At 35.2% G+C, this 10,298-nt stretch overlaps 1 protein-coding gene across 6 annotated transcripts in view; it reads left to right on the top strand.

Moving 5' to 3' along the window:
- Window positions 1–10,298, top strand: part of LOC128186737 (ephrin type-B receptor 1-B-like) — a 48,812-nt gene that overhangs the window by 11,132 nt on the left and 27,382 nt on the right. For all 6 annotated transcript variants that reach the window (XM_052856606.1, XM_052856608.1, XM_052856610.1 and 3 more), the window contains exon 2: window positions 367–449. In XM_052856606.1, coding sequence (XP_052712566.1) covers window positions 367–449 — 83 coding nt within the window. The remainder of the gene's footprint in view (window positions 1–366; window positions 450–10,298) is intronic.

Here is a 10,298-nt window from a genome sequence, read left to right on the forward strand (position 1 = left end):
TTCAGATTGAATGGAGAAATGTTGTTTGATTTTCATTTTTGAAAGTGTTTTGTGTTACCTTGCTCCATCTCCATTAATAACTGCTGTAGTAGATGTGCTATGTGTAATTGTGGAGTGAACCATTTATGCTGTTTATCACTGACTTCTATTAAGAATTGACTGAATAAAAATCATCAAATGTAAGATCACAGAAAAATGCAATTTTAAATCATGAAAATAAATGCCAAACTTTTGTAAAAGAAGAAGTCTTAAAAAGAAAAGTGTTAAAAAGACAGAAAATGTATTTACAAAATGTCTCCATTGCTGCATTTTTTTGCAGTTATAGAAATTCAAGTCATTTATCAATGTATTTTTTCTATTTTTCAGTTGTTTTATTAGATTCATCTAAATTTTCAAACCTAAAGAACTGGACAGCACACATAAATGGACAATCAGATTCAAATACAGGGGTAAGTAAAGCGAGAAAAATATTCAAGTTTTCACAGACAGAAAGACAACGTATGATAAATTAGAAATATAAATACGCAGATTTTTCACATTTCGGGGCATAAAAAAAGTGATGTTCTTTACATCAAGCAGTTATGGATTCGTCTAGAAATTCCAAATTTCATATTCTATGCATGTTATCGTGTATGTTATCAAGGGAGGGGTTTTGACAGAGAATTAAGCAGTGCATTTTCCTGAGATGAATACCGTTAATCAGTGTTTCTTGATTAACACTGGGTTGATAGATATCTAGGAGACAGTTGTAGCTTCCACTTTGGGCAGACAGTTGTAGCTTCCACTTTGGGCAGACAGTTGTAGCTCCCACTTTGGGCATTTTATACAATATTTTGATTTTTGTTAAGAGCAACCATTGATAAAACTCTTGTGATTAATTTCTGGAATGGAGTATTATCTAATGATGTGATGTTAAGTCTAAATGGATGAAGAAGCATTAATTCCTCACCAAATAAAATGATGTCATATTTTGATAATCGAACAGTCTCGGTAAACAGGATGAACTTGATTGAATCATTTGATATTTACTATTTTCTCGGAAATAAACTTCATTATTGGCACAAGTACGCATGTATTAGGGTAAAAAGAATTATATTACCCTTGTCATTTATTGATACATTAAGTTAATATTTGCAATCATCTAAGTATAATATGATAAAAACTTTGGTTGCAGTAGTACAAGGTCTTAGTAGATTATCTGTAGATTTGTAAGGAAGATCCTTCTTTGTGCCATAAAGATCACAATAAATGTCTTTTCCATTTCCTTTTTCTTTAGAAAAAGTGCGCCTATAATGAACATGATTTCTTGATGGTCAGACATCTTGATATTATAAAAGTGGGGTAGGAGTTAGGAAGTAAGCCCACGGGCATACATGTATTAATACACAGAAAATCTCTTACAAAAAATGACCAGTCACTTCAAATTTCAGAATTTATTTCAGAGAGCATAAGATAAATTGAATCAAGTATGTAAATTCAGGGAAAAAAACACCTTTCCATCAGAATTTATTTCTGACAGTGTGGGTAGATTTGCACCTAAGAAGGGGTCAAAAGATTAGAAGTTATTCATGTTGAATAAACCTAGTCTTATAATTATCTTTCTTGATGACAGATATTTTAATTGGTTCTTCAACTTCCTCTGGGTACCATTGGCACAGAAAGCCTCTCTGTTACCCTTTGCTGTGCCCTTAAAATTTGTGATATTCTAAAAGAAAGACCTCACTTGTTAAAGCTCTTGCTGAAATGAAAACAGGATTGGAAGTGCAAACACAAGATATTGCAGGGGTACATCTGATAGAATATGCATATTGTCAAAAATGGTTTTAAATAATTAAAGAGTTGAAAGGGCTTCAAATATATTTGTAAGAAAAGGGGTGTGTTGCAAGATGAATGCCAGGACACTGCATTGAACTGTAGGTCTGAACCTTTGATACAACGACATTCAAGTGTTTTTTATCTGCTAGGGAAGTCAGCTCTTTCAGCGGAGAACCTGCTGTGTCTTCCGAGGTCCCACTGAGTACTTACACAAACTTACAAAGCTCATTGTTATAGGAAAGGGAAGGAGCTAGGAGACTCCCAGCAAAATGGTGTTCCACTTGTTCCACTTGCCAAGAAAACTTGTCTGGTTTAATATTAGTGCAGTCTTCTTTTTTGGGGGGTGGGGGGGGGGGGTGAAAACTAAAGAAGAAAATTAAGTTTCTTTTAGTGGTATGAATTTTACATGTTACATTAATGCCAATATTTATTTATGCCAACCAAGTTAATTAAATGTGTCAATTCTCAAAGCAGCTCAGGAAAGCAGAAAAAATCAATCCTATGGGCTTTCTTGTGGACATTTGACTGTAATCTTTGTATGGTACTACGAAGGATAAGTATACGGATATACAAAGTATATACAACTGAGCTAATTGGGGGATAATCCCATTAATCATTGTCAAGATCAGATTAGTGGGGATTAGGGACTATTGTCCATAGAAAGGGTTATTTGAGGAGATCATATGTTGTAAAGGGTTGTGTTGGGAAATTAAAATGAAAAATGTTCTCCTTATTTTTTAAGACAGAACTTTTGAATTAAAAGGCCATGAACAACTGACATTGGGGATTAGATTCATCAAGGTTTTTTAAGATGCAAATTGGGCAATTTAAACATAAAGATAATATTTCTTACATTTGGGCTAGAAGTAAATAATAGGGGGCATTTATATAATGGTCCACACAAGTAGTTTACATTTGCAGGGTTTACTTAATGGGCAAGATTAAGTTACTCAAAAAAGAAATTATGCTTCAATGTAGTTAAATTCCAAAGTAGTGACAATATACAGGAATAAATTTTTTAGATCCTTTTGGAAATCCAACTCCTCTTTAGTCACTTAAATTACTCAGAAAGTACATACTTATTAGTTGAACAAATTTTGAACTTTAATGATTTTAAAAATGTATTCATGCCATGAATTGAAAAGAAAAATAATATATATTTGTAGATATATGCATCTGAAGTTGAATGTTGACAATATGGGTTCCACATTTTCCATGTTGTTGACTGTCTTTGTTGTAGCACAGTAGGAATTTTATTGTATAAAAAGCAATTGTTGGTTGGTTATGGTGTATTGTGCCTCAGTAAAATTGATGGTTCCATTTAAAAGACCAATTTTAAAGGGTTCAAAGGTTATGTAGGTCTCAAAAGAATAGATTGTTGGGGACTTGTCAAACTTTTATTTGTAAGGGATTGAGGGACCGTTTTTTAATTGCAGCCTGTTTGCTTGGGTATTGACGCTCCCTTTCATGCAATTTGGTTACGCATTGATATGTTCTTGTGAGGACCATGTGAAAAATCATTTATCAAACAATGAAGACATATTTTATTACTTTATCGTTGATAGCTTGATCAGGCCAAGAGGAAAAAAAATGAAAAATAAAGGAGACCGCAGGTAGAAATTTTCATACCAATCAATTCCTGTGTCGTTGGAAAACAATCAACTCCAAATTTATAAACAGATTTTTAACTAAGTCACTCTGGAAAAAAGCAAACAAAACATATCGCACAGGGGACACTCGCAAACAGATATTTCTTCTGATTCATGTGACATGCGGTGACTACCCTTGCAATCTGGTCTTGATTCTTGAAACAAAGTTGTGGGCTTGAGCTTCCAAATATTTGAGGATTGTTTAAGTTGAATCAATACTTAAAACTCTATTGATAATTCTTAATTAGATTGCTTTTAGATAATAGCTTGGGACTTAGTCTTTCCACAAGTAGCATCCCCAACCCAAAACAACTGTAAAGTCATTCATAATGTGTATGCTAATAAAATCAACAGCACCCTTTCTTAGTATTAATGTTAAAGTTGAGATGTTCCATTCTGATTACAATTACGTATATCCATCTTGGCCTCCTGGGGCATGACCAGTCTTTCTTAAGAAATTGTTTATTTGCTTTTGAAGCCAAGCATGAAACTGAAAATTTGGGAAATGGTAGACAATAGAAGAAAGTTTCTTTTACCCTAATTCCTTTTAAAAGAAATGAATACATAATACTCTTGGCATTTATAGGCTGGTATGAAAAATTACTAGGCCTAAATGACTCATTCCTTGGTTAAAGTTATGGGGAGAGATTTTGATGAATAGGGCTTGATTTCATTCTTCATTTTGAAGCAATATTTCAAAAGAAAAAAAATGTACCAAGAAATATGTATTCCATCAAATCGGTGTCAGTTCTACATTCATTTGTTATGATATAGGAGGAAATATCTCATTTGATGATAAAGTCTCCCCTGCTTTTTGATGTGAAACAATGCAGAAGTCATAATATGGAATATTACATCTTTTTTCATCATATCTCCTAGCATTATTTTGTTGATTTACATTGTTTCTAGCACCCCCCCCCCAAAAAAAAATAAAAATAAAATTAAGAAAAACCAAAAAAAAAAATCCAACAACCCCACCCACCCATCCCCCCTAAAAAATTAAAAAATGAAGCAAAAACAAAAAAAACCATATAAATAGCTATGGGGATGCTGAAAGGTAGGGAATACTTGTCACTATTTTTCAATGTAGACTTTGTATAAAATAAGGTAAAACCACTAAGTTTGTGATATTTAGAAATGTCAAGCACCTGCGAGACTGTGATTGAGCAGGCTTGTGAAAGCAGACATGGGCTGTCAACACCTTGTCCATTCTGCTCAGGCCCAGACCCCAGTTGTTTATATCAGACTCCAGTGCTGTGATGATTCATAAGCATTCCATATTACACCCAATAAATGAAATAAAATTCTAAATAAAATAACCCTCCCCCCTTCCAAAATTAAAGAGGTAACCAGTAACAATAAAGTTGTAAGCAGTAAGAAATATTTTATATCATTTTGTTTTTGTATTGAATTAAAGATCAGGTATTTTAGGCCTTGGAAAATAAATTAGTGTATTAATTATTGAATAGATTTCACACATAATTCTTTGTAAGTGCTAACAAACGTTGGATATAATTCGCAAATTTTCCCTCGGGTATCCTCTTATTGGGAAACTAGTGGCATGGAAAGGTGGGGAATCAGCCATGTTGGAAACAGACAGACAGGTGGCAAGATAGGGCTAATAATACCGAACCTCAGCTCTTCAACACCTCAGGTGAAAATGAGGGTCAGACTTTAACCAAAACCCCAACAATCCAAGCGTTATGCAGGGATTGTGTCGGCTAAATTCAGATTTCTAATCCGGGGCTGAACAGTCAGGTTGGAATGGCGAGAGGATAAATAAATGTTTACTCAACAGATCCATTGTCATTGCAAATATTGTTTTTACCTGTAAAAGGTGTGTTTGATAGGAGATCTGGGCCACTACCAGTCTTCAAAATCCAGGTGTATGTTATTTGCCCGACGGGCATGTAAGAACAAAAACTTTGATTCCCACACTTTAGTGAAAATTAAAAAAGATTTGTTATTTTATTGAGAAAAAAAACACCCCCTGAATATGGTATAAGGAAAAATTTCCCACTCAATAAATTTTTTTTTTTGGTTGAATAGAATAAAACCAGCTTAAAGAAAGCCAAATCTTTCTTTAAAAAATAATATTGATCTTAGAAATAATTACTCCGGGAGGTTATAAGCAGACAAGAGGTATTATTCCATGGTCTGCATTTGTGCAATAATTGAAAATAGATAAATCCTTCACAAAAAAGTCCCATTGCTCATTAGCTTAATATCTTTCGGCATTTAAAGCTTGTCAGGATTTTCATTGCTGTGAAGGGGATCTATTATATAATGAATGAAAGTATGGCTGCTCATCACCGCTGTGGTTAAGGTAGATTAATAGAGGAAGCCCTTACACCCCAAGTTGACGATGCTTCAGGTGAAAACATATTGATTTCAAGTAGTCGCCTCTTCAAAGTTCTCGAGACACCAAGAAATTCCAGGATCGAAGAACAGAGGTCTTCATTTTTGGATTTTTGTCTCAAGCAGATTTTATTATTAAAAATTACTTGATGCATATTTGGAACCCTATTTGCTAATGTATCATTGTATAATCTATTAATATGGAAACGTTGGGAACAATAGCTCGGTTACCATGTGACGGAGAAACGTCAACTTGTTGAGGGTATCTTGTGGATCTGAACAGATAAGGATATGTCATAGACACTCTTTGCTTGAAGTGCACATTCAAATACCATTCACTCGGCAAGCCGAGTATAGTAATCCCCTCCCAAATCAAGGTTTTGTCATTTCTCATTGATCTTGCCTTACCAAAGAAGCAAAATGGATTTTGGGGACTACGAACGTCAATTGATTGACATGTTTAGTCGATAAGTGTACTGAAGTGAAAATAAAAAGTTGTCTTTGATGATGGAGCTCTTCCCAGAGTAATGTTCATTTTATGATATATTTTTTTCGTTCACTTTGAGTTTTATGGGACTCCTGTTAATTGCTTTTTAAGATGGGAATTAAAAATGATAAATGGAGCATTGGGCGAATTCATTAGTATCGGTCATGCTTATTGACATGCTGACGCAATGTAATAAACATGCATAGGGAAGAAATTCTGTTCATTGAAGCTTGTTTCAGAAAACCTTTTATTAAAATGGAAAATGATTTATTGCATTTGTTAACCTTGGATAATAAGGTTAGCATATGTATTCAAGATTACATAATTTATAGTGAAAAAAAACTGAGCGTTAATAGTTGTTAGAAATATTGTCCATAGGTGTTTTATGAAGAAAAGAGCTAGGAGAAAACTGGAATTCTAGATATTCCGTGCTTGAAACTAGTTTCCCTGCCAAGGGTGTCATGATACTGGGTCGTAACAACTGCTAAAAAATTCTCCAGCATCCAGCCAATGTTTAATCTCCACAGATTTTTATGACTTATTGATGACTTTTCAGACAGGTTCGGACAAATTTTCTGATATCTAGAAATGTTGGTGTCTTGCCGAGCATGTGAATGGGCAATTGAGGATTTCCAATCCAAGATAAATAGTATATAAATGGTTTTTCACCGAGAAAGCACTAGGTACAGATACATTTAGAGCATGCACAACCCAATTTCCTTTTGTACACCCCAGACGATTCCTTTCTTATATATATCAGAATCATTTAATGTCTCCAACCATTAGGCATTATTAGAATCGGGATTACCTCTGACAGAATAACACAGAATAACACAAGATAAGCATTGGAAACACTGATCTACAATTAGCCTTTAGTCATAAAGCAAAGACTTGTATTATGGAGAATTCCGTCCTAGTCTTCGTTATTTTTGTTGACGTTTATCATTGCATTGCTTCAGCATCCAAAAAAATTTGTGTAAGTATATTAAGCTTTAGAATGCGACTGTCTGGGCCAGCTCAATAAAATTTCTAGGTGGGATACAATTAAATGGATTTAGAATTTTTTGCATATGCCAAGAAAACAATATCAGATTACAAATCCAAGGCTTATTTTATTACTCTTGTTGATAAATGGCAGTGCCAGATCATCATGTGGGACTGGAAAATTCTGAAGTAAGATGAAGTACCTGCAGCACTTTTTATTACCTTAGATGCTGTAGGAACATGTTTAACTACTTACATTCTGTAGAGAAAAAGAACCTCTACCGAGTTCTGTAGAAAGAGAACAAAGCCATGATAGTGAAGGACTTGCATAAAATGTCCTTACTTGTGTGGATGATGTCAGCAGTCAGAAATTGTAATCAGTGCCTATACAAGAGCTACTTTGTCATAATGACCTGTCAATGGGCAGGGATATATCAGAACTGGCTTTCCAGCAGCAAATACCACCTCTATGTCGGGTTATCTGGGGTCAGAAGTCCCCGATACACATCATTGTCTAGATAGCACAACCCTATCTCCCTATGGATTAAACTGTCCCACATTCCTGGCACACTGACTGCTACCTGGGGTAGATGTACACACAATATCCAACATAAACTGTTCCTTGTCGCTGCGTATGTTCACAAATATGGAGATAGATGGTGTTCAATAATGCAGTTATCTGCTCTGCGCTTGCTGAGAAGGGCTACTGACTCTGAGATAGGGGCTGCCAGTTTTATCGTTTGTTGTCACTTCGAGTGTTTTTGATGGTTCACACTTATCTATTGTTGTCCGGGTCTTTGTTTTACCTGGAGAATGGCGCCTAGGTGGTTCAGGATTACCTTGCAGTGACTCAGGGGCCTGGACACCTACTGTTTTGCAAAGTGCATTGTACTTTTTCAGGGTAAAGAAAGAAGGATTGGAATACCCGTAAGAATGCAAGTTTTTTCTTGGTGCTGTTCTTGTTTTGAAGCAGGGTCAGATGCTAAAGGGAGTTTTTTCCCTTATGGTCCCTTTTCAGTTTCTTGGACAGTTTTGAAGGGCTCAGAAGGTTTAATGAAAGGACTATGACAAAGAGGTGTCTGAATGTCGTAGATTGTTATAGGTGATATCAAGAAATATTTGATATTTCTTGTCAAAGCCTTTTGTACCCCTGGAAGAAAATTTGCTTAGGTGTATAATTGGTCGAATGTGGGAAGACCCTCAAGCAAGAGCCTGCGGTTCCAAGGGTGTTACTAAGGATGAATATTTTGTTATGGTTATGACAAGGCTGGATTGTTCGCTAACCCATCGCCAGTCATACCTGGAGAAATAAGACACCTAATTCACCCCTTCACCCTACCGAACGAGTGGCCACTGAAGATGTTTGAACTGTCAAATGTTTGAGTATTTGTGCAGGGTGAATTCAGGTGCTGTCTGCATTGGAAGTAAGAGAGGATTATTGGGGGCTTGAATTTATTAGAAAAAAATCATTGTACCCCCACATATTATTGCCATATCTTAAGAACTCAGGAAAGTTTAAGCTTTTGTGAAGATAACATGAAAGTGCATTAGAAATTATCCGGGCCTTCTGTGGCCTTTAACTGAGGAGTATATTATTTAATTTCAGAATTCTCATCTCTTTGATCTCTAAGCTCACATTCATATATTAAATCTTTTCAGGAACAATTATCTCCATTTTGAAGGAGATCATTGCTTTTTTATTACCAAAATTACATTTTTGATATATGGTTAAACTGTTTGTTGAGACCAGGGAAATTTCTTTTTCGTCATATGTATTTATACAGTTATAATTTTAACCCTTCTGGTTTAAATATTTTTGATTGCTTACTGATCAGTTCAGTTCTCTGTAGTGAATAATATAGAAGCGGGTGTGCAGTTTTGATTAATTGGAGAAATTAGAGTCATTCTTGAATAAAAACATGAAAATTGCTCAAGAGTTTCAGAGTGATAACATTTTAAAACACAAATGGATGGAAAATTAGTTATTCCTAAGGCAACTAATTTGATAAGTTGGAAATTTTTCTCCCTTCTCCCAAACCTTTGGCAGTAAAATTGGAGAAGCCCACCTCTTGGGAAAAGGAAAGCCTAGTAGCTAATGGAACTACACCAATCAGGCCAAAAACCTCCCAAGTTAAAAGTCTTTGAAACTTACAGAAAAAAAGCAATGGAGAAACAAGAAAATAATGAGTCGTGTTTACAGGGGATTTCTTTTTTTTTACGGTAGAATATTGATAAGATATGATAGATCATTTCTGCTTTGAGGGGGATTTCAGAAGGGAATGTCATAGGTCTGGCCTTTTGACATTGATGTATAACTTTTCTGACATAATACTTTCCGCTAATTACCGCCTCAGTAATTACAAGGCGAGATGGCGCTCCATTGTTTGGGATTAATCAGAAACTAAAGTTAGTGTTTGTTTTTGCGGTGTGAAGGTGTTGATGTATAATTTCACACCTATGTTGTTTCCTGAAGTGATTAACTTCACACTTCTGGTATACATGCTGGGTTTACATTTTTGTGGGGAATTGGGTGGAAGGCATTGAAATACAATGTATTACATGCATGTAGTGTACTCGAATCCTGTCATCTGTTTGGTACTCAATCGTTTTGTACATGTGGAATAAACATCTATATGCCTGGAAATGATGAATGACAGTTCATTATGATAGATGTGGTTAATTATATTGTGTAGGTCTTGTGAGAGAAAAATTCAAGAAATGTTGATTGTCTAAGTCATCTCTCTGTAAACGATTAAAATGAGACATCTCTTCCTTAACCATCCATGATTAACAGATGGATTTCCATTTCCATAACACTCCTCTTAGTGCAAGGTCCAGGAGCTCGGTTTGAAAAGACATTACATGCCCGAGCTGAGCCGGGGAGTTTTCTCATTAATCAAAAATCCCATGGTCACCTTCAATTCATCATAGGAAGGTGACTGTGGTTTATATACTCTGTTCTATTTATGTCGGTTGGACACAGATTGCGAGCATGCAGAACAATG

This window comes from Crassostrea angulata, chromosome 6 (genome assembly GCF_025612915.1).
Source record: "Crassostrea angulata isolate pt1a10 chromosome 6, ASM2561291v2, whole genome shotgun sequence".
NCBI lineage: Eukaryota > Metazoa > Mollusca > Bivalvia > Ostreida > Ostreidae > Magallana > Magallana angulata.